The sequence below is a fragment of the Motacilla alba genome, chromosome 2 (assembly GCF_015832195.1).
Source record: "Motacilla alba alba isolate MOTALB_02 chromosome 2, Motacilla_alba_V1.0_pri, whole genome shotgun sequence".
NCBI classification, from domain to species: Eukaryota; Metazoa; Chordata; class Aves; order Passeriformes; family Motacillidae; genus Motacilla; species Motacilla alba.
Window position 1 is genome coordinate 89,959,945 of NC_052017.1, and position 25,466 is coordinate 89,985,410.

The 25,466-nt window shown below is 36.7% G+C and overlaps 1 protein-coding gene across 1 annotated transcript in view; it reads right to left on the reverse strand.

Moving 5' to 3' along the window:
• Positions 1–233: 233 nt before the first annotated feature.
• ANKS6 (ankyrin repeat and sterile alpha motif domain containing 6) overlaps positions 234–25,466 on the reverse strand; it is a 42,029-nt gene continuing 16,796 nt past the window's right edge. Inside the window, exons 8-18 of the mRNA XM_038126913.1 lie at positions 22,557–22,767; positions 22,041–22,090; positions 20,833–21,036; positions 18,841–19,006; positions 18,031–18,200; positions 14,280–14,469; positions 12,759–12,875; positions 10,805–10,872; positions 9,433–9,549; positions 8,423–8,519; positions 234–3,048 (exon numbers count right to left, since the gene is read on the reverse strand). Coding sequence (XP_037982841.1) covers positions 2,999–3,048; positions 8,423–8,519; positions 9,433–9,549; positions 10,805–10,872; positions 12,759–12,875; positions 14,280–14,469; positions 18,031–18,200; positions 18,841–19,006; positions 20,833–21,036; positions 22,041–22,090; positions 22,557–22,767 — 1,440 coding nt within the window. The 3' untranslated portion in view covers positions 234–2,998. The remainder of the gene's footprint in view (positions 3,049–8,422; positions 8,520–9,432; positions 9,550–10,804; positions 10,873–12,758; positions 12,876–14,279; positions 14,470–18,030; positions 18,201–18,840; positions 19,007–20,832; positions 21,037–22,040; positions 22,091–22,556; positions 22,768–25,466) is intronic.

Here is a 25,466-nt window from a genome sequence, read left to right on the forward strand (position 1 = left end):
TGGCATCCTGAGATACTGCAGTAAGTGAATCCCAAGGCATTCAATATTAATTCTGAGTATTCAAAAAACAAAACCAAAACCCTAAAAGAGAGGTGGATCCTGGAAAGAAAACCAGAAATCCCAATCTAGTAGTTGTACTTCTATCTCTAGCTTTTATTCAGTTGGTTTTCCATTTATTCATTCTTCCCATTCTTAAGAAGAATGCCATTCTTAATGGCAGCAGAGAGTGACTTAGAAAAAACATAAGATGGAGAAATCTGTAGAGAACAGTTGAAATCAAGCCCATTATGATCAAACCTAGTACACTGTTGGCTGCTGACAGTGCAATGGTTTTGTTCCACAACTCAGAAAAACAGCAAATCTCTGCACCAACTAATTTGAGGGTACCAATTCTGTGGGGTAAAAAATCACATAGGCTTATTAAAAACAAGAACTCACAGCTATGCATCAAGTGTATACATGAACACAGAATATTTTTAGGTTATTTATAAGGAAGTGTCTTGAATGGGCCTGCTTTCCAACACTCACATTAACCTGTTTATCACCTTCAAGAACACCGCTCCTGTACAGGACTAGCCTGTGCTTCTGCTAACAGTTGTGATATCCCACTCCTCTTAAGACCAGACAGACCTATTTTGAACATACTTACGAATAAAAACTCAAGAGAAGTAAGAGACCAATTAAAATGCTATAGGTGCAATGCTGGGAATAGGGCAATCATACTTCAAATATCTGTTTGCTTTTGTTTTTATGACTGCATGTTAACTCCATTAAGTTTTAATGCACACTGGAATGCTGTGAATGACAATTGGCTAAAATTGCTTTGAACAATTCCTTGCTGTGACACTTTAAGGAGGACATTGCATTAACAGTTTATTTCAATAATACAAACTTCTGAGAAAATGGAAATTAAGTGTTCCAAATGAGCTTTAAATATAGCACAAGAAGTTTCGGTTTTAATGGACAAAACCTGTTCCCACTAAATGTACCCTTGTACTGCCAAGAGGGCTTTGAAATAAAATAAAGTAGCAAGTTTGAGGCTATTAGTGTCACAGTCAGACAAGCTAAGCAATTGTAAATTAAGCTGATCTCAGTATTAAAGAAATCTCTTTGCATGAACTCTTATGTTCCCCTTCACTCTGGAAACCAAAGTTATTCCCTTGAGAAGGTACCTGGCTTCTAAGGCATTTGCTGAAGCATGAGAAATACGATAGATGACTGCTTGAATAATTTCCAGATAACAAAGTATCTTTATTTAAAATCAGATCTTCATGAATGCTCAAAGTACAGAAAAAGAAAATTAAATTCAAAGAAACTTATAAAAGCTCCTTGTAAAATTAACAGTACTCCTCAGCAAAATATTAGGTTAATAACTCCAGATTAGTCAAGCCTGTAAGGCTAGACTGAATCACAACAAAAACTGGTTTTTGCAGGATTTCCTTCTTTGGTAAAACCCAGAAGGTATCACTTTTCATTATGAGGTAAGCAAAGTTTGCCAACAAAGATTTTCATTTAAACTGAAAAGGAGGACACAGAAAATGAACAGTAAACAAGAACAAATAAAAGCTTTCACCTTTGAAAGTCTGTGACAAATCAGGACAAGTCAATGAAATTACAGTCCCCATCTCTGAATGGTCTCTTTGTCCAAGTGGCTGCAACGAATAACCTGATCATAACCCTCATTTAGTGTCATGTCTGGCATCCCTTCTGGGTGTTCTGGATGCCTTAGGGCCTGGCAAATGCCACTGAAGGTCTGAACAACTGAATCAAACTTCTGATCTAGCCCAGTGAGATACTGGGTTTTGAGGCCTTAATGATGGTACCCACCAGACCTCCGCTGCCTACAGCAGTTTCAAGAGCTGCCTGTGCCAGCCCTGACACACAGACACACAATACAGGATTCTGTCTCAAACTTACCTCCTCTCAAAGGCAGAAAAAGCAGCCATGAGCTGTCAGTACAGTGAGGAGCATGGAGAAATGTAAAATCTTTAGTTATATACTGAGAGCACTCAGGTAATGGGAGCTCCAAGATCTTCTTGCCCTTACCTGCAGTACTTGAGTCTTCAGAAAGATAAATATAGTGTCTGAGGTTTCTGATGAATTGTATTTTAATTCCTGATAATTTGCATTTTAACTGCTTACCAAAAATGATATTTACTAAGCAGAAAATTATTTCTACTTTTAATTACTGTAACTTTCATTTCCAAATTGCTAGAAAATTAAGTTATAAAAATGTATTTTTAAGGATGTGCTAGTGTTACTATTTAAAAAAAAAACAGCCAATATAATGTAAATGCTTTTATTCTCAAAAAAAATAGTCAGCAATATAAAATATTTTTACATTCTTTCTGTTTAAATATTGGTGATAGATTATGCATTTACTCAAATAAAGTGCTGTTTTTACAAATAGGTATTTTGTTTTTACATTTACTGCTCTTCTAACCTCATAATATTGAATAGATAAAATATATTTTGGTTATTGAAGACTGCAGCATTACTTCTTTATTTTTCTTCCCAAGAAATCATTACATTTTCAATCTAAACTACTTTATCTGCATCCAATCAAAAGAAGCATATTCAGCTTATGTATTTCCCCATGTAGAAGGGGTCACAATTTGTGGTGTCCCTCTTGCCTTCTTCCATGCTTTTTCCTCTTGACTTGTGCCCATGTTGATCTCCTGTGGGTTCTTCACCCATGGGCAAGAGTGGAATTAAACATCCATCTTCTTGCATGTTCACCCATTCTTCCTGCTCTTCTGACTTTGCTCTCCTTAAATTCAGACCACTGATGCCTTGAACAATTCAACACTTAGGTTGAACTAGAGAGGCAATCTCTATTATTTTCTTTGACTTTCGTGGGTTTTGTATTTTAAGCACATTACTGCAGAAAATCCTATGTCAGTGTAGTCACGACTAACTTTTTATATTTTCATTTGTATGGATTTAGTCAGATGCCAAACTGCACCATAAAAAATAAAATCCACTTTTGTTCCAGTAGCTACCTTTTAGAAGAAACAGCTTCTTGTGGTTTTAAATAGCAGCCAGGAGCTGTAGGAGGGAAAAAAAATAAGTCTGAAAAACTGTAATCAGCAAGACTCACAACTGTAAACAAGAGAGTAATTCCACAACTATTGAAAACAGGCCCGCATTTCCAAATGTACATGTTATACCAGTATCTAACAGTTTGATCCTGTAATTCATTTTACTCATCTTAAGCCATCTCCTTTAAGAAGGTATAAAAAGTCAAACTCATGTGTGAAAAGGTCACCTACTGCCACAAAATTTCAAGTATCCCTCTCTTTTCAATGTGCACCTTTCCAGTGAGTGATTATCTGAATCCTCTATGATTTTTATATGGAAGTCTATATTGATTTTGCTCCTATTTTTACTTCTCTCTCTTCAATCTCTAACTCCCTCCACTGGATAATTTCCACTGGATATTTTTGAGTCTGAATCCACAAATGAAAAGTAAATACACAAACAACTCTTTATCTGCAGATACATATGTATCTATCAATATATATAACATACTATAATATGTGAAAAGAAACTGGAGGACCAGAATTTTCACTAACGACAGACTGCATGGCATCATATTCTTTTTTTCATCATAGATATAGTTACTCTTCATTTGAACTTTTGTCTGGAGAATATTCAGTTTATTCTTCTGATATCCATCTCCCGCCTTTGTTCATTGCTGCTACCAGATGTTTGGATTTTTCTCTTTTCTTCCCACCTATCAGAAGTGTTGTTTAGATGGGGGAGAGCAGCTGGATGCCCGTACTAAATGGTAAGGCTGATCTTTCTCTTTCAGACATTTCAATAAACTTGGCATTAAAAGGCAAACTACCTCCAACCAATCTTAATGGGACTTTTCATAATGAGTTTAAGAAATATCCTAGCAGAAAAAGATTTTGTCCTTTTGAGTACAAACCTTGGATGCTCTCTCGCATTTTTCATGTAATTTTTGTAGAAATGGCAAATTCTGTTACAAGGCATAAATGGGCAAGGGAACTTCCATGAAGTGTTTCCATTTTTTATCAGAGGATTTAACATGTAACACTTCCTTACACATTTATTATAACTACAATAACTAGCACATAGGATTTTATGTCTGCTCTTCTGGAGGAAATTATTTCAGTTGCTTTTCTCCCCTTCTCCTTTTTTTTTTTTTTTTTTTTTTGTAAGAATTCACATGACCTTTTTTCAGCTTTTAATTTCTGATTTGGCAAGTTTGTGTTGAAATGCAACTCTGTCTTTGGTGTCATTTGTTTCAATTAACCTGCAGACCACTGCCAGATCTGTTCAACCTCTTGATTGCACTCAGTTAATGGGAGTGTGAATCTCAACACTGCCCCCAAAATAAACCAAACAATTAGTCCTGGCAACTAGGCATTCAGAAAGTCCAATTTTCTTTTTTACCAGAATCCTGTAAGGTCACCTCAAACCACAAAGAGAAACTCTTCCTGGGATAATATTATTTGTTAAATTCCGTTCTCTCAGACAGCTGGACTTCATGCTGCCACTTGCTGTTTCACTGAAGTTGGAATCCAGACAAAGGATCCAGACATTTTGTTCCTCAGAGCCTCATGCCTCTATGGGCTGGTTATCTGCTCTAAATGGCAAAGCAGCACAGTAATTCTGTGTTTGCTGGACACATTCACTGGGCTATAAAGAAGCAGTATCTTCCTAGTAGTTTCTCTTATCATGGACAGGGTGCATTGTCAATTTTCCAAGACGTAATAGTAGTCAAACCACCAAAGTGTCAAAACCCGCTAAAACGCTCACTCTTGGAATGAACAATTTTATCAGAATTTTCTAAAAACGACCAAATAATTTCCATTTAAAAAATATATGGAGGCAACATTCCCCATGCAAGTACTGTTTGCCTATTCAGAATTCATGGTGCTTCCAAACCTAATGGCGTGGGAGTCCAGTAACGTCTGAATCATTTATACTCCTCTGCCTTATGCAGGTCAGGCAAGGACTGGAGCAAGGAATTCACACAGCCTAACCTAGTGTCCGTGGCATGGGGTGGGGTGGAAGGATTCCATTTCAGAAACCTTTATGTGGGAGTCCAAGACAGCTTAACCTAAAGTACTAGCAAAAAAGATTATGAAACAAAAAATACACAAAGCAAGTAATAGCAAATTTCTAAGGCAGATGTCCTAGAGAAGCAGAATGATTAAGCAGCTAACTGCTGTGTACAGAACACAGGTTGTTGTTCAAACTGTCATATAACTGAGACGTGATAACAGTGATGCAAATCTTTTTAATGGTTCAACAGGAAACGTAGGGAAACAGAGACCAGTGAGTTGGACAGTTAACACCAACAGATTAGGAGAAACTGTAACAATCTGAAATTTTGTTGGAAACAATCAAGAAGGGATTTTTGAAATCTTGCCTCACCAACCTACTAGAATTCCTTAATTCCTTGAAGGTACCAACAGTCTTGTAGATTAAAGAGGTCCATCTGATGCTTGGATTTTGACAAGGCATTTCACAAAGTTCAAGGTTAACCCTTAAGATAATAAGGAACCCACAGGGTAATAATACAATTTCTTGTGTAGATAAATTAGGGAGGCAGAGGAGAGAAGTTTGCAGTACACAGTGATTTTTTCCATAGTAGAGAGATTCACCACTAGTATTTCATAGGCATCTGCATGAGAATATGCAGGATATGAACAGTATACTCAATATATGATTTTGAAAGGGCATATAGAGTGAAGGGAAAAACCTTCCTAAGTTATGCATGTAAATAATAAAAAAGGTAAACAGAAGACTGGCAAAAAGACAGTATGACATCTGTGCCTAAGCAATAAGATAGTGACAAAATTTGGTGAAGATAAATATGAAGTAATATGACGTAAGGCAAATGGAAAAGATGATGTATGTGTGTTTATATAAAATTACATAGGCTGTGAGCTCAAACTCAGTAGATCAGCTAGGTTGTAAGAGGTAATTCGAATTAATATCAATTCAGTCTTCAATTATAGCCAACACAGCAAAGTACCAAAAATAACTAGGAAAGTACAAGAGCATGGAAAGCAGAGAACACAACTGAAAAGCAAACATCAGTCTGTCATGTAAATCCATAATATGCCTACATATTGAATACTGTATGCTAGGCTGGTATCTCCCAAATCTGGAAAGATAATAGCAGAAAAGGAAAAGAGGTTAGAAAACCTATTGTACATGGAATGACAAAGCAGCCTATAAGTCTTCCCCTCGAAAAAAACATGAATGAAGAAGGATATCACAGTGATCTGTAAAATCATCAGTGGCATGGAGGCAGTGAAGAGGAAACAACTGCTCACTGTATCTTCTGATCCAGTACGATGAAGCAAAGGAAGTCAGGACATGGCAAGTTCAGAGCAAATGAAAGCAAGCAGCTCTTCAAATCAGTGTCAGATGAGACTGGATGAAAAAGTTGAACACAACTGTATGGACCTTGGATCTGACTTGGTACAGCTGCTCTTATGCTCTAAAATATTACACATTCCTGGAAATTACTTCACGTTCCAGAGACTGCATAAGGATTCCACTGCTACTTTTCACAATAAAAAGCAGCTTACCTGGTGCAGAAACTTCTTTTAGCTACATGTTGTCTTCCTCTTCTCTGTTAGTGCTTCTGTTTCTGTTTCACAGCCAAATCTGTATCATGGAGCTCTCATAGACAAAAACCCATAAGCCAGATCTCTGATGGCAGCCTTCTTGCAGCCTCTTGTCAAAAGCTCAACAGGAGCAACTGTTGCCTCCATTCTTACAAAAGGATGTTCTCCCCAGCTCTGAGCCATCATTCTTGTCCTTTGATGTCTTCAAGACACTTAAGGTCAGCAAGTTGCTTGGAGATACATTACACCTCTACGCTTCTTTGGTTCTTGAGTAATTCCAGTTCTTTGCACCATGTAATCAAATCCCAAACAGCTTCTGCTCACCTAGTAATACCTACAGAAGAGGCTCTTCAGCTCTGGGATGTTACTAAGAGACATCCAGAAGTTCCCACACATGCTGACTATGCTGAGAATGGAAAGTTGCACAATGCATACAGAGACACCTGATAGTGGCTTTCAGCCAAGCAGACTACACAGAATACTGAAAGTGGCCCACATTCACTAACTACCCAACAATTCCCAGTTTGTCCCAAGACATTAGTAGGTTAACAGTTAGCACCTGCTTTCACATATCTAGTGAAATGCAGCTGACTGAGATCGGAAATACTGGGACTGGCTCATTATTAAGGTTTCCTAAAGCATACAATACCTGAATTATTTAGCATAGCCCCTAAGCAAATGAAATTATTTTGTGAGTAAATTAAAGCAGCAAAATAAACAATTGAAGAAGAAGCACTTTTAACGTGGTTGAACTCCTCAAGGCTATTCAATGGCTTTCGTTGTTTCTACTAAGACATGGATACAGAAGTATATGTGGGAATAGGTTACACCTTACGCTTTAATCAGGAGTAACAGATGAGTATCTGCCTTTGTTTCAGGTGGCTGGCAGGACAGAGATTTGCAGGTTTTATATCGGAGAGTGTAGGAAATGTATTCAATTATTACAGGTCAGCAACACCTTCCTGTATGTTTTGGTTACAGACAGTACATTTTAAAAGGCGGTTTCTCCAGCTTGGCTAGCAGATAACACTGGTGCTTGGAATATATGTATTCCAAAGAAACCAACTATAGATAATCATATAAAAATATCACCTATGCAAAATAACTAAATACATACATACATAAATATATAATTAACATAGCTGCGTAAATCGTTATGTTAAATTGTAAATCTTTAATATATTTATTTACCTGATCATCCTAAAGTGTCTCCTATGAAGAGTACGATAAAGTTAATTATGTATCATACAGGAACACCTCCCACTGATGCTACATATATACATACAGACACTATAGACAGTATACTGTATACTCTGGTTTGCTATACTTACATCCATGTTCTGTGTTTAGTAATGCACAACAAATATCCTTATTTCAGATAGTAATGAAGGCTGCACAGACATCTTACAGATACCTCTACTTTTTATATTGAAATCTTCTCTACAGTCTCAGCAAGAGACACACATCATTAGCCAGGAAAGCAGCTAACTGTCTTGTTTGTCACATTCTGTCTTCCAGCCAGTACTAAATAAAATATCCACACATTTGGACATTAGGAAGATTTCTTTCACTGAATGAGCGATTAGACATTGGAATGGGCTACCCAGGGAGATGATGGAGTCACCATCCCTGGAGGTGTTTAAGAAAAGACTGGATGTGGCATTCAGTGCCATGGTCTGGTTGGCATGGGGGTGTTTGGTCATAGGTTGGACTGTATGATCTCAGAGGTGTTTTCCAACCTAACTGATACTGTGATTCTGTGATTCAACCTGCAATACATTTTAAAATTAATTTCAAGTACTACTTACATTGGGAATGACCTGGTGGTCGTGTGTTACTGACACTACTCTCAAAGGAAGAGTGGAAGTTGTGTATAGTTTCTTGTAAAATCTGTCTCTCTCGACCCTGTAAAAGAAAAATAAAATAACATAAGGTATTCTTAAATTTCTGTCTAAAAAATGAATTTATTAAGAGTACACAACAAATATGTAAATATGTGTGTCTATGTTCAGTATACTATCAGAAATAATAACAAATCCTTACCTTACAGACATACATAGAAAATCTTGTAGTAATCTTTTCCTGTAACTACCAGACAACAATAGAAACATTTCCATTATTTTCTTCCTATCTTTATGGCATATCTGAGTATGGAACATCAGCCACCTCCCCTAATTTTTAGCCTCATCACTACTGTTGATACTGACTTAGAGAAATTGTCTTTGTGTTTTGTTTGTCTGAACTTCCACTATCAGAGAGGGAATGGACCTCAAATCTAAGAAAGCGGCTGAGAAGCATCAGCAAGCCTAATCAAAGACATGTTCCAGCATAAAATCCCTCTGGCAAGAGCATTGTTTACTGTACACCATTCATAGCAAATTAGTTCGTGTCAACATAAAATTCAAAGGCAATAAAAGTGCAAGAAACGAGAGAAAAGCTATTCACATAATCACAGAAGAATCAAAACGTTTTACGTTAACCAAAGGACACCCTTCCTCTTATACTGCATTCTCTAGCTGCACTATTGCAGCCAGATGATTCTTTTTAGCACTGCTGAAATCAATAGTCAGAAACTTCAAAATTGCTCATATTTACAAGTAGCTTGTTCACTAGACTAGGAAAGTTATTGAAAGAGAACAGGAAGTGCCGCAAAGCAAGACTTTTTACTAGTCAAATGAAACACTACATTTATTAAAAAATATTTTAGCTTTTTTAGCTTTTCTAACTAACATCTATAACTGAATTTCAAAATGTGTGCTGTATTAATTTTATAAAAAACTCTGAAATAATTTACTAAGTACAGTACTTTAAAATATACCTTTCCTGCATTCAGTTCAGAAATAGCTGCCAAAATTTGCTGCCTTGATCCATCCGTTTTAATACCCAACTCTTTCAAATCACCATCAGTAAGTGTGAGGAAAGCTTCCATATCCACCTGCATTATTAAAAAAAAAAGAAATAAAAGAAAAAAGGTAAGACAAATTTACCTATGTGAAAATTCATTACTACAGGTTAAAAGTGATTTCTTGGGGTTTTTTTTATTGCATAGATTTAATGTAAATATTGTGGAAAAAGAATTTTTAATGAATTACCAGCACCAAATGGTAACACTTTACCACTCTGTTGTAAGGCTTCTAATCTGCTGTTAATCATTCAACTAACCATGATAGTACATCTAAAATATTAATGGATTTTTTTTTCTCATCAAGTTCTATTAATACAGAATAGATAGTCTCCATAGAAATTCCTCTGCCTATAGTAGCAGCTACTTGAATAAACCTAAGGTTTCTCTCTTTTCTTCATGCTATCCCCCTAAGTATTTCTGGAACTTCAGAATATTGTGTTTACTTTTCTAGTGTCTCCTGAGAAAAGCCTAGGTTTTGCTCGTGTAACAGTTTTTAGTATTACAACATATCCTTAAGGTTGTGATAAGAACAAACATCAGAAACTTTTCATATTGATAGAACACTAAGTATATTAATTTCTACACAATGCTCCCTTCCCTATCAGTAACCCAATCTATTGTGATGCAGCTAAATTGTCTGGGCTTGTGCTGAATTTTGAACTCTGCAGCAATGTCAACTTAGTGCATGTCCATTCACTACCCTTTTCTTTGACCAAATAAACACCCAGTATTTGCTCACATCTGATCCTGCCTTAAACATTGTAATGAATTAATTTTACTTATTTTCAGCAACATTTCCTGTCATTGAATCCTTCAGCAAGTCAATGTCGGAGCTCTCATCTACCACGATGCCTATGCTCCCCACTTTAATTCTCCCATTGCTTATGCACAGTGGATAAAGAAGATAAAGCAGCCATCTCAGTGACTCACACCCTGCTGTTCTCCTTCTGAAAATGAGGTTTCAGCTGTGATTCCAGGGATGATACAGTATGTCCTATGAACTGTTTAGCCACATTGGATACAGACATATATAGAAAAAACAGTGTAACAACAGAGAGAAAAAAAAAAACCAACCCTATGTATAGAAAAGCTGTAGGTCAATTGTAAAAAGCTCTGCAATTTGCATTACTCTGGAGAATGCCACAAATACTATTTGGTCCATGTTTCAAGGTTCTTTCTGCAACCAGGATTGGTGGTAGAACTTGATTCTGGATTACAAATCTGATGCAATGTCTTATACCCTACTTTCATTAAAACAGTAAAAGATCTTTTGGAAAAGACATACCTCCTGTTCCTCAAATATAGGCTGATATTTCTCAAGTGACAATTTTTTAAGAATGCCAGTCAGCTCATCTGTAATAACAGAAAAAAAGTCAATTCCATAGATTAGAAAATATTGTAATGACCTCTGCATTATAAATTGAAAATATATATTAAAGCCTATATTTCCTATAGTCGTTTATGGCAAGAAAAAAGCAGCCCCATTTATTCTCCATCAGAAACTGAAACATTGGCTTACTCTGTTGTCAACTACTTACATATACTGTAATTCCATCTAGTCTTACCTTGCTAGGATATACACCACTGTATTGCCCTTTCTACCTCATTAAAAGGATCTTACAAAACCAAACCAGTAAGGGCAACTAAGGCACTTGAATGCCTAAAGTGCAGGTGCTTGGCCCCAGATGGCTGATCCAGATTGTGCAGGTTAGACAGCAGAACTCCTCAAGCAGGCAAGTGAAAGGCATATTTCTACGTCATCACCCAGGAAGGCAAAGAGTAGAGCAAGCAACCACACACCTGCTCATTCAAAACACTGATAAAGCACAGGTCTTTCTGAACCCTCTTCTCCTTATGTGCCCAACATCCAGGCATCTTGAACAAAGACAGCTGAAGCCCAGCTAAGACGAAAGCTGGACAGATTTTAAGTTTTACAAGGCCACCTTCCAAGGCTAAGAGCAGTGAATACTGTCTTTCCTCTAAAAGCCTAAGAAAATTAAATGTTGCAGGACCTGACAGTGACTCTTCCCACACATTTAAAATGTGATTAGCTAAAAAGCATAAGTGCACTTTCAGAATAACCTGACTTTACCTTTCTTAATTACACATTACATCTCTCAGCTAAAGTTTTCTTTTTATTACTTTGCTATCACAAGAAACTAACTGTTTTTTCTCCTTAAGTACCTAAGTGGTCAGTTAAACTAAGTAGTCAGAGTCAAAATTAAGAACATGAATTATTACATTATAAAACAAGACTGTATTTAATATTCTGCATAAAAACTCACTTTCATTTTAAATACACTACTAGTCCATTACCAAATATACTTTGCTTTCATTTATTTCACTTCTTTGTCTTTTGACTTTCTCCTTTCTTTTATCATGACTAGAAACATGAAAGAGAATCTCATATTCTAAGCTTCTCAAAAGACATAAAGTACCTTGGGATAAACACACTTCTTTGTACTGTTTTGGAAGACTTCTTTACTTTTGGAAGACAAGACTGTCTTTACACAGACAACTGAAGAGAAAAATTCTAGTTGAGTCTTATTTTCTGCTAGGGTTTTGTTGGGTTTTTTTTATCTTTAAATTCAACTAACTTGGTATGCCTAACATGATTTGCAGAAGTTGACATGGTCTCAGGCTAGAAGTTAGTACCCTGACATTAATCCATGGGAAAATGCAATCAGTTTTAAAAATGTATCATGGGAACGTCACCATATTGTTTGATGAAAAAATATCATCTTAGACAAAGAAAACAGAATTCTCATTAGATGACCTTTAGGTATATTATTAAAGTTTTTTTCTTATAGGTTGTTAGCTACCCTACTCATTTTTCATCATGCTGGTGTGATTAGAACTGTAGGCCATGATATGGGAAGAAACTTTCAGGGTATCTGAGCTCAGTCTTATTGTCATAAACAACTAGAACACCAAACACCTTTCACACACAGAGAACACTTTCAGGGGTAGGCCCTTCATGTTTTCTCTTCCTCTACTCCTCTTCCAGTTCCTGTACTATTACTCTAAGGCTGAACAAAACCTGAAACCTCTCAGTTTTACAACTCTTGCTTAACACGTTTGTCCTGTGCTTTACCACTCTATTTGCTCTACACTTACCTTGTCTCCTTACCTCCATGCCAGGAGCAAGCTAAGGTTCTTGGAGCTCTTACTGCTTTTGCCATGTTACTCCTATTTAGCACCTCCTTTCATACTGTTCTGTAGTAGTAAGGTAAGATTACCTTTTTCCAAGTTTTCAGAGCCTTCTTTTACTTTCACATGGTTTCGTCTTTCATAATTCTCTACATCGCTGGCTCTCAGAATAGGGCCAATTTGTTGATGGTCCACCAAATGGTTGCCTAAAAAGAAACAAAGAACACCTCTGAATGCTGCTGCCTACTGTTCCTTCACAGTGACAGTTAATTTAAATCAATTTTCTTACTCATTTAAGTTCACTTGAAAGAAAAGTTAACACTACAGACCTTCTGTACTTATTCTTCTGATTACTGCTTGGCGTATCAGCATTTGTACTGCTGCTGCTGAATCAAACTTCAGCAAGAGAAGCCCCTGAATTAAAGAAGCACTTAACTACGAAAGCTTACAAACACAATGAACCCAGAGCTACTTGGGTTTCTGACAAACGACCTCTGCTACAAGGGAACTCACAGTATCCTGGCATTAGTGCACAGGACAAAGCACAAAACCAAGTGCACAAAACCGAGTGCACAAAACCAAGCTTCACTGAGTGAGATGAGAGCAGCTGATGGCTTGAGGAATTCGCTTCATTATCCAACAGTGAGCTCTCTTGCTTTTATGCATCTCTAAATCAGCAATACTTATGTTATCAAGATCTCATTATAAAATGGCACTAAACATGAAAGATTTGCTCCAGCAGTCACTAGAATATGTTACAGCTAAGCCACAAGAAGAGGACAGAAAGAAGGTCAGGTATCACCTGTCTTCAGTGTCAAATGGAATTAGTGTTAATGGACAAAGCTGGCATAAGTGAAAATAAACCAAAATCAATAGAGACAATTTCAGAAAAAAACAAAAATAGTACTAAATGCTTCCATTCCTTATTTAAAAGGTTCTGAGTCATATTATTTTCTTCACTTTTTTTGAGATATTTACAAGAGAAAACAAAGTTATTGATATCCTGTTTCCAATGCAGTAAATGACTTTTAAAAAGTTGTAATCTAGACCTAAAAGTCTAATTTAAAAGATACTAATCTTACAGGAAAAGTAATAACATCATAATTCTTTCTTAGGACTTTAAGTTAAAAAGAGGTTGTAATAAGGTTATTTTCACGATTCAGAAAAATAAATGCACTGCAGCTCTTAACTTCATGTAGCTCTGACTTGCTGTGGATGAAAAATGTATCTCTGTAGTGATGTTCTTCTCTGCATTTACTAATAAAAAAAAAATCTAGTGTGGAGAAAGTGCATTTTGTACCCTCAGCAAAGAGTGGAAAGCAGGACTTAAGCCATGAAGGGGGAAAATGTGGCCACTTAAAGAGTGGCCAACCTATATGCTAGCTTTGAAGTGATACCAGTCTCTGTAAATGCAAAGAATCTAGGTTTTGGGAGAGAAAAAGGCAGTTAGCACAGGAGCATCAATCTCACTGTATGAAACACCATAATATATTTTCTAGAAAGAAGGGAGACCTCACTCTCATGCAGACACACACTAGTCCAGTATAGTTATAGCTTTAAACATGTAGTATTCTTGATGAATTAGTCTGTAATTGCAGTGAGCTACTCACCATCCTCTGTAATAGTACCACTGCTGGAGCCATTGCTCTTGGCATGTCTGTGAGAAGAAGAGACAGAAGACTCTGTGTTTTGAACCTTAGGAGATGGGGAAGGTGATGGAGAAGGTGTGAGAGTTGGTGATGTGCTTTTAGATGTAGATGAAGTCCCAGATGGAGGTCTTTTGTTCATCTCCAGTTTTTGCTGCAGTTAATGATACAATCCTTTGAGTTAAAAAATAATCACAAAAATGTTTACCTTTAAATGATGCTTCAACATTACTTAAGTTGTGTATCATTTCTGAGAGCATGTAATCACAACCAGAGGTTTCTGCTTGACCTATATTAAAATAATAGAAGCAATAGTGATTTTATCCCAGATTAAAGTCTCTCTCCTCAAAATTATCAACAAAAGTATATTTATTAAGGCTGTAATTTTGTAATAGGAAAATTATTTCTTGTGAAGAAATACTGCCCACAAGTTCTATAATTTTTCTTTTTCTAAAAGGACTATCTTGGTTTAAGTACAGCACCTATGCACCACACAGTCTCTCACTCACCTCCCCACCTCCCTTGGAATGTGCAGAAGCAGAAGTAAAACTTGCATTAGAAATAAAAACAGATTAATAACAGAAACAAAGTAAATTACTCTGACTTGAAAATAGGGATTTTCATTTATAGATTTAAGTCTCAACTAAAGATTTTCAAAACACATGAGATGCTAATTTAAAGTAGCACTTCATGCTGGATTAACCAGAAACATATAGCAAGCACAAACTAAATTCTGGGTGCATTAAACCCCTTGCTGAACTGGAATGGAAGTTTCCAGCCAACCCTCAAATTTATTATTACCTAACAGGAGTCAAGTGATTTATTAATAATTTAGCAAATATTCAATACATTTGTAGCCATGGAAAACAGGAAAATATGTGAGATAAAATAGGTAGTAAGAATATATATATATATATATGTAAACATATCAACAGTCTTTTCCAAAAACAATCAATGTACCTCATCTTCTAAATTGTTTGATCTACATATATATTTTGATGTCTGCACTGTATGACCCAAAAAGAAGGTGATTTTTACTGGATTCCTGAATTCAGAGTTTAAATACCTTTTGTCACTCAGGCTACTACAACAAACTGATAAAAAAATTGATCTAGGCAACAATGCAAGAAATGAGAATGACAGTGGTTCCTGTCTTTACAATTTTGCTTCTGTGCTGTGGCATAAATGGAACATTTCTAGTTAATGAAAAGATGCAGATTTAAAAGATAAAACTCATTTGAGTGGTAACATTCTTCCATTACTCTATCCTCTGTCAGAGTGTAAATACTTCCTTAGCCCTGCACTGAATTGACTGGAAGTAATGTCGTATGATACAAACTTGAGAGCTCCTTGAAGAGCATCATGAACTCATTTCAACTTTCTGTGCCAAATTTCCATCTAAATTGTTATTGGCCATTTGTGTTGCAGAATGGTCTTCCCTCTCTAGCACACTGTCTGCATTTATTTAAATTACATCATCCTGTAAAATTATTTTTTAAATCCTGTTATTCATTTTTTTATTTTCCTTTCTTTAAATCTTGCACCATCTCACCCCTCATGGGTAAGATTTGCAAAATTGATCAGTGTAATATCACTGCATTTTTAGATCAGTTATTTCCAAGTTTAGACAGCATGATCCTAATGGGAGGACACAAGCCATTCCTTAATGGATATAGACATTAAATTTCCACCACTTACATTGGTGATTACAATAACACACTGCTAGCCTTTGCAGCCAGTGTGGATCCATATTTGATTGTGTTCTCCCACCAGGAATCTCCAAAAATCGCCTCAGTTGTGGGATACATTAATATCTATAGTGAGATCCACACCATGACATGTTTTGTTCCTGGTGGATAGAAGAAAACTCTAGACATCTAAACCAAGAGCACTGAAAAAGCTGTTGAATTTCCAAAGTGGCATAAATGTTATTTAAAAATCTTTTCAACAGTACAAAGAACAGCCTTTCCAGAAGATGATCTGCAGCACACTGCACTTCACTACTCTTTTATTCCCTAATGTATCCCACTGAGAGTGGAAAGAGCAGTTAAACTTCTCAGTGGCAGCATTGTTGCAACAAAAGGCCATGGGATCTGCAGCCCAAAGCTCACAGGCACAGGTATTATCTCTTGGTGGGATGATTAATATAACTGGAGAAAAATGAGACTTTTGGGGGGCACACAAGGAGCTCTTCTGAAATTATTTCCAAGTTAAAAACAAGCTGAGAGGACATGCTGAGAGTTTAATTAAAACATACTGGCCAGACCACCTCTGAAAGAAAAAGCATTTGGTAGCTGCTCTGCAGACAAGACTTTAATGAGGGAAGAGGATGATAAAGGGGTTTTGTCTACAGGAAAAAGAGATGGATCATTTATAACACAGGGAGCAGTTACACGAGATAGAAAGGGAGGAAAGATTACCATATGCCAAAGAATTGCTATAAATCCTCAGACTGGTGGTCCAGCTGAGTTAGAAATTTTAGCTCCCAATCACATCTTTGAAAAGCAACCAGTAGCCCCTCCAGAATCAAGACTGACATACCAGAGGCAAGGTGACTATTCATGGAAACTGTTTCAGCATTGGTAGTTGCACCTTTTCTTTTTCTGACTTTTGTCCTCCAGAAATTTCCATGTAATTTCTGAACAACTTTGCAATTTCATTTATAATTTTTATGTGCTGATTAAATATAAATATTGTGTACTGTTGCCATACAAGACATCACAGAATGAGATTGCAAAAGTATTAATTTTATACTCTGGTCATTTTTGTTTCCTCAGGTAAAATTTGAAGAATCTCACTGAAAGACGCAAACAAAGCAAAACAAAACAAGCTGCTTGGAGATTACATAAGCAAAAGTTGGAGAAATTTTGCTCTTGCTCACGTATTCTAACATTTCCATAATGTCAGGCATTAAGAACATAAACCCCAAATTTTGTTTTCCTTCTCTTGCTCTCTGAAATGCAATGTTTCTCTATGTAAATAAACCCATCAATTTCTCAATAGCATGTCACATCTTCTGTTATGATGCTGCTTTCTAGTTTGTGTCTCTGCAGATCTTGAAGATTTAAAATCTTAACCATCAAAATGTTGTACAAAGCAGTTAAGAACTTCAAAGTATGTGCACAAAAATGTGCAGGTCGTGAGAGCAAAGCTAATCCAAGGAATTGACAGGTAAGTCAGCACAGGTAGTATGGCCTCAGGAGCAAAACCTGACTTTGGTGACGACCTACTGTTTAAAAATAACACCAGTGGAGCAGACTGGTTATGTGCATATTGTTGTGGTCACCATATCCTGGTACAAATTACGTCATAATCTGCATTCAGATTGAGCCTTTGAAAGGAAACTAGCTGGAGAAACTAACTATACCACTTCAGGGTAAAATCCAGGAATAACTAACATAAAACACTGTATCTGGTCCATAGAAAGAAATAATGAGAAACCCTCATAGCACAGATCTACCTTAAAATCAAGCATTACATTTACTTTTTTGTAAAACAGAGTGAAATTAATAATAAAGTAAAATCATGTTTTATTATTAGGTTTCATCTTCTGTGGACTTGCACTTAAAAGTAAGGTTTGTAGAGCTGGAAAGTTTCCACTAACATAACAAGCGTCCATTCTTTTCTGGCTGTGCAATGTTGTGCACCGGCCACCCATGACTGAGATATGACCTATTGGCCAATTTGCAGTGCAAAATTTTACATTTCCCATTACCTTTACAGCATGTCCATTGCCAACAGTCTGAGCACACTGCAAATCTGACACAGTAGATGAAGGAGTTGACTGGACTGGACTGTGCTGTTGGCTGGGTTTCTGTTCAGGTAAGCCTGCTGCTTTTCTTCTTTGGGCTGCAATCTGAGACAAAACATTATCTGCACTGCCACCTATAACAAGAAATAAAATAAACCCAGTAAAGGAAACCATAATTTTGAAATGTTTGTTAACTCTCCAACATTCATTTAAAAACTGACTGGATGAAGCATGAGACAATTGCAAGGTTCAGATCTCTACAGCCGCTTCCAGAATAAAGAACAGAAATCAGTAGCAGAAGAGGGAAGCCAGCCCTGTCTATACACACACAGAGCTGACTTTCATACCTTTGGACATAGTTTTCATAATCCACTTCACCATATTGTCTTCAACAACTACCAGGTACAATGTGTGCAGCTTTGGTTTTACTTGAAAACCGTTTTTTATTTCAAACAAAAAGTAAGCAACAGGCATAGGAGTCAGCTCTATGACAAGCATGGTGCAGTGAGCCAGCATCCACCTGATCCACCATGGGTGAATCCAGTAAAATCTGCATGAGACGGGCTGACCACTGAGACTTCTGTAACAGATGTCAGGCTCTTCTTCCCTTATGCAGGTGTTTGAAGTCTAACCCCGTGTCTACTAAATTTACGGAAGCTTTGCTTCTACAATGGTAGGAGCACTCAGAAAAGGTTTAATATCTTCTACCATTATCACAAACACTAATTTTTTAACTGAATCAGATACAAATTATTTTCTTATTAAAAATGGTACCTGATCTATTATGCAGTTCTCCTCCATGCCTGCTAATTCCTGCAATGTTATTAGATCCACCAGAAGAATGGGGAGAATGGTTGAAGTTATTGGAATTTGAAGGAGATGCTGGTCTTCTTGCAAATGTTGGCAATTTGACTGGTCTAGTACCTTTGCTAACAGATGTCTGGAAAACAAAATGAAAAATAATTTGTTCTTTCTTGACTGAGAAAAATAAAGAGCAAACTTCAACTGCTATTTTCTTTATCCCAAGTTCTGAAACTTGCACTGAAGAACAAAGGAGATATCAGAAAGAATCTTATTCTACATATACACTTATATAAATATATATATACTGAATACATTTATTCAGTGAAATATATTACACCACATTAAGCCATTATTCTTCTTAACCTTTGGCCAACAAAAATGAGCATGTATGATACACCTGAGATATGATATAAACAGTATTATGAGCAGTAGGGAAGAAAAAAATATATTACATGTGAAATTTCTTTCCTGCAGAATCCTGGCTTTGTCTCTCCCATCTTACAAAACAGCTACCACCTTCCCATCCATATCTTTGTTTCTTACAAACTAAGCTGCAAGTGATATAAACTTTCTCTCCACCAGTTGCATTTTTATATTCCCTGCAATCTGAACAGCCAGCTGCACTATTGAGTTTTATTAAGTGAGGCACTACTGATCCAGCTATACACTAGCCAAATCCTCAGCCACATTCTCCTTCATTTCTTTTGCTTTTACACCATTGGCCACTGCCAGCCACTTGACAAATGAGCTTTTGCAGCTCAGCTTTTTAATGTTTCTTATTCTGTTGCTCAAATCACTTCTTCCATCTCTGATTTACTGTTTCCCTCCTTCCTATACCTTCAGCAAGATCCTTCTTCCCTCACAGAAGGACTGATGGCTAGTCCTCCCATACTCTCTCTGCTCCTCACTTTATACACATGCCAATTATCCAGCTATGTTATTACAACCATCTTTTTTGGGATGATAAACACATACCTTCCTGTTACGTCACTTTCCTTATTCTGCCTTATTCCACCTAAATCACCCCTACTGGTATTAAGCTAGTATCCACATATAAAAAGGAAAGAGGAAAAAAATTCCTCCTAAATTCATTGTCCCATGTCTGAAACTGACACTGAAACACAGTTCTGGACTGGTCTTCTCTACATCTAGTTATTACAGTCTATAGTTAGGGGAGTAAGCACTTCTTTTTCTCCTATTATGAAAGAGAAGGCTGTCAAGGTTGTTTAATTTCCTATCTCAAGACAAACCACCTATTTTTCTCTTGGTTTGCATTTTGACTGAAAACATTGCAGAATCAGGCAAGCTCCTTCTATAAAAAACCAGAAATAATCAAGACTTTTTCCAGTTTTACAGTACTTCCAATTTAAAGCTGCATGCCTTCAAGTCCAGTTGATCACTACTTGCTACAATTTTATCTATTGCTAATCTTTCAGAATATTACGTCTGTATATTGGTCTTACTGATATTTCTTCCCTCCTGCTCGGTTCCTAAAAATTGAGCAATTTTCATTCTTTTTTACTGTCCCTGGTCTTTTTTCAAATCAGAGCAGTTTCTACCACACTGTTGGTGGTTCTGGTTAACAGCAAAAAAAAAAAAACAAACCAAAAAACAAACAAACAAAAAAACCAAACCAAACCAAAACAAAAACCAAAAAAACAAACCAAACAAAAAAATAAACCCACCAACCAAACAAACCCACAACAAAACAAAAAACAAAATAAAATCAAAACCCCCCAAAACCAAACCAAAAAAAAAAGTTGTTTCACTTCATACAGAACTTTTGTTTCATTATGCTCCTTCCATACAGATGTGCATTCTTCCTAAGCAGCACTGCATAAACAGACAAGCCATTGCTGAAACAGTGGGTTAAAAGAAATTTCTAATCAGAAACAGAGTGGCTCACCAGCCAAGAGGGCCAGGGCATAACACAGTATTTTCATACACATTTAGTTTGCTTACTATATCAGAGTTCCCACTGCTGTTAAAATCATGCTTGACTGCTCTCTGTGGCCAGGCAGTTCTCATCTGTTCAGCTCTGCCGTCTTTGCTGAGTCGGGTTCGGTCAGAATTCCAAAGCTCAAAGCTTGAGGGTGGTAAGAAAGGTGGTATCACTGCTTTCAGCTTATCACTGGGCAGCCTGGTAAATGGAGCACTACTCCTCAGCTGAGAAAGGGGAACAAAGAAAAGAGTGGGGGGAAGACTCGTTTCTTAAGAAAGTTTACTGGGATTAGTTTCAAAATATTAAATTAAGCAAAACGATGAAAACACATTTAAACAGAACAGAAATAAGACACAGAAGTACTATCTGAGGATAAGTACAACACACAATAACAAGAGAGAAACCAATGAACATTGTGGTACCCCTCAGTGTTATGCTTATTCATTTCATGCAATGAATATAGCTCATTAAGTGGCAGAAACTGTCTCTTCCTTTACTGGGCTAAATATTGATCAAGTTGACTTTCACAAGAATAACAATGAATTTCCAAAGAAATAACAATGTAGTCCTCTCTGTATTCCCAGACAGGATGACTGGAAACAGTGAGCAACTCCATGTTCCTGATGTATGTGTACTGCAGAAAGATATAAAAACACCACAACTGATTTTGCTCCCTGGAGTTCTGTCAGTCAGTCATATCAAAAGTTCTTACAAAAGAACTCAAAACTTCTTACAAAAGAACATAAAGATAATAACCAGCCGAATTTAATGACATCATCAGGGAGTAAGCTGCAGGGGAATATAAAGCTACAGCATAACAAAAGAAATAGAATAACACAAATACACCTCCCAAACTAAATATTTCATGGTTGCCTCTACTAGTAATTTCACATCCCCATTGTACCATGTTCCATCCATGTTTTCCTCACTTCATACTGCTTGTCAGCAACTAAGCAGCTGCTCCATCTACTTTACTATTTCACTGCTGATCAAACAAAGGTATGGGTAACTCCTGAAAAAGGTCAGTACAGCTTCCATATCACACTACTTTTAGTGTTTTCTAGTCTAAGAACTACTGGTATATAAAAGCCTATCAGTTCATGTCTAGTGACTACAAACAAGCTCTTTTTCTAGAAGTGACTTGAACAGGAGGCAAAAAGCTGCAAAAATTATGGGACCTAATGACCCTCTGAATTAGCGTGAAATACCAAAAAACACTACAACTTACCATAGTTGTCAATAATTCATCATCCTTTTCTCCTTTCACAGTGTTTGCACCTGAAAAATATATAAATTTTGTTGTTTACATGTTTCTACTTCTGTTTCTAAGGCTAGCTCATTGTTTTTAAACAATTAACAGCTTTACCCTCAGTATGCACACAGTATGAGGGTTTCCAGTGACACTCTCATGCACCTCAGCTAAAGTTAAGCCAAGTCTTACTTTCCATTGCAGACAGTGGGGGATTTTTATGGAAGACACTAACACTTTTCAGTGACCGGTCTTAATTTAATGGTGTTTACTAAAAAACAGTAACATGCTTATATTAATATTTTCCTGCTTAAATGCTACTGCCCTCAGCATGATCAACAGGGAGTACAAACATCTCTCTTTCTACAGACTACAAATACATCACGTTTTTTCACTTATATTAAGCCAAAGCAGGACTAAACCAATAAATCAGAAATAATATCATTCTGACCACTCCACAAGAGCTCATTTCCCACAAGATAACTCTGCCTTTACCACTAGCTTTGTTATTTGTGTTCCAAGCTGTAGCAGCATCAAGGTTTCCAGAAATGTCTGTATCACTCTGTGAGGCTACTTTTATAGTGGAATTTAATGATGGTTCAGTCTCATCCGGAAAAGGCACAAACTGATTAGAAGGAAATCCGTGGCGCAATGTCTGAGTCAACTTCAGCTTGCGGAATCGATTGGACATTCTGCTCCACCAGGACTAGATTGAAAAGAAGACACAACAATTTAATTCCAACTAAAAGGAAAAAAAAAAGAGGAAAAGAGATGTATAATTAAGCAATCCTTACAGAAGTGATAATTTCACCAAGGAGTTTTAGAAATAAGCTAAAAAGCAATGTTAAAGTGGTTTGCAGTTACCAACAGAATCCTTCAGTGTAATTTGCATGTGTAATAATTATCTCTTCCCCTATTTTTTACCTGGAAAATATTTTAAAATGTTTTTCCACAGTATCTGGAAGGCCAAAGTAGATAGAAGTATTAGGGCAATTTGAATAGGGAATTTTTGCAGCTACATAGAAAATATTTAATTTTCCCATTAACTTCCAATTTCACCATCGATTTTTACTCTCTCTGGAATCAGTGAGTGGCATCTTTATTTTCTGCTTTTTAGAGGTGTGCATATGAGCTTATGTAATCTGCATCAAAGCTTCTCGCCAAGATTTTCAAAACCAGTGGCAAACCAGAAGAGTTCTGATAGTATTCCTGTCAAACCAAAGATCCACAATCCATACAGTGCTGCTATCCAGATAATTTAACCAGACTGGGAAGACTATAAACTGAAAAAGAGCAAGGCAAGGAAATAGGAGCTGTGAAAACAACACAAACCTTAGGACTATGTACCTATAACCTCCATCCTTACAGACATCACATATGTGGAAACTGTTATGCAAAAGGACTTTGCATAACAAAAATAAAATTTATTCAAATATTCACAGACCTGCACATTTTTACAGGCAGACAGTGCAAGTTGCTTCAAGTCTTCAGTAAGATGTTTCTCTAGACTATACAAAACCTATGCCATTTGCACCAAAAATTATGTAGCTTCTGATTAAATCAGATTGTATGTACTTTCTGATTATCTCTTAATAAAGTTTCTCCTCTTTCTGGAATGCTTTTTTAAAAAACTAATGTTAAAGTATCAACACATCATCAGGGTAGCTTTAAATGATAGGAAATCCAGGTAACAACCCTTTCTCACAATACATATTCTTCTCTCTTCTTGGCATTTAATATTTTTCAACTACTCACTGATACATGTCTTTGCAACTTTTTTATACTTATCCTCTACATATTAATCCTTGTAGCAGAAGACCATTAAAAACATTTTAGATCTGCACAGAGCATTAGTAATGTATAGAGTTCTCAGACCTCTGCATCTCTTTGGTGTCACAACCAATAAAGACTTCCATTACTTTCAGCAACAAAGATCTGATGAAAAAAGGCAAGAGAGACAAATAGCTCTGAGAAAGCAATAAAACCCACAGTTCAGCATTTATTCACCTTCCAAAAGGAACTGGAAGTTCATCCAGTTTTAACATAGAGTACAATGAGCTTACAAAAGAGAGTGCATGCACTTCTTGGTTTTGGTCACTGAAGCTACCTTGCTTTCTGTAAGAAAGATTACTTCTAACTGTCCATCATCTCTGTTACTCCTACTCACAGTTCCTCTGCTCCCTGAATATACACTCACAAACTACCCCAAAATGGAGTAAATACAGCCACAATGCTACCAGACAAAAACCACTGCTCTCTGGCAAGAAAGTAGTGACACTGGAGAGGTTCACCTTGTCTTCTGGTGTTCATAGTATGATGGTCTGATCTCTGGAGATTTTAGTTTGCTGTTGTAGGAATTTGCAGCCTCTCCATATACCCCTACCACATCACACATGTACAGAAGCTGTAATAAAGGGCTTTAAATAGACTGAGGCATTCAAGTAACAAAAATTCATTTCTGGTTAAAAATAATGTCTATAAAAAGGCTGAAATCTAGCAGCAGTGGGAGAAGGCAACAGTATGAAAGAACTAGAAAAATGGTGTTGCCATTTTAGAAATACCTTAGACATTTGTAACAATGCTAGGAATAAGAGTAAGGGGGAGAACTGGAAATCTCTGCCCTCAAACAATTTAAATCCAGAAGAGAAACTGAATGTGGTAATTCACACTGCTCTAATACTGACACTGAGAGTGTAATTTGCTTAAGAAGAACAGGCAGGAAGAAAAATAAAGGAAATAAAATTTTTGCATACGGAGAAGGGACAACTTTGGTTTTGAGGCTGTTGGGAGGAAAGGGTTAAAATCAAATAAGAGGAGAGAAGGGTTCCTGCTCAAAGTGACCTTTCAGCTGAGAATGTGAAAAATGTAGGTGTGGAAAACACTACATTTATTATGTCTAGTATTGTTCATGCTCTGCCTGATTGGAGAAGTAGAATTCCTGTGCAGATGTAACACACTCTCACAGCCACACCCAAAGCCCTTACTTATAGGATCAACTAAATCTACTGGAGCATGAGTCCCAGTGTGTCTCTGGCACCCAGCCTCGTTGTTGAGGTAACAAAATAAATCTTCTCCTTGCATTTCAGCTGTGGCTTGGTGGTTGCCTTGGTTACCCATCTGCGTTGATTCACACAGAGGCCATGAAATGGTAAGAAACAAAGCAGTTAACAGTTCTTGTGTGATAGAGGTAAGAATGAGATCATGAATATCCACTACGTTATCAGCAGGTTAAGGAACAGGGGCCAATATTGCACACAGATTAAAAATAAAAGAAACACATCACAAATTAAAAGTCGACTAGTTAATGACAAAAGTGCTCAAAGAAGAGGTGAGACTGGAAAGCTTTTTTTTTTTTAAACTTTATAAGAAGCCTACCTGTAATCAGGTATTTTAGTATGAGTACCA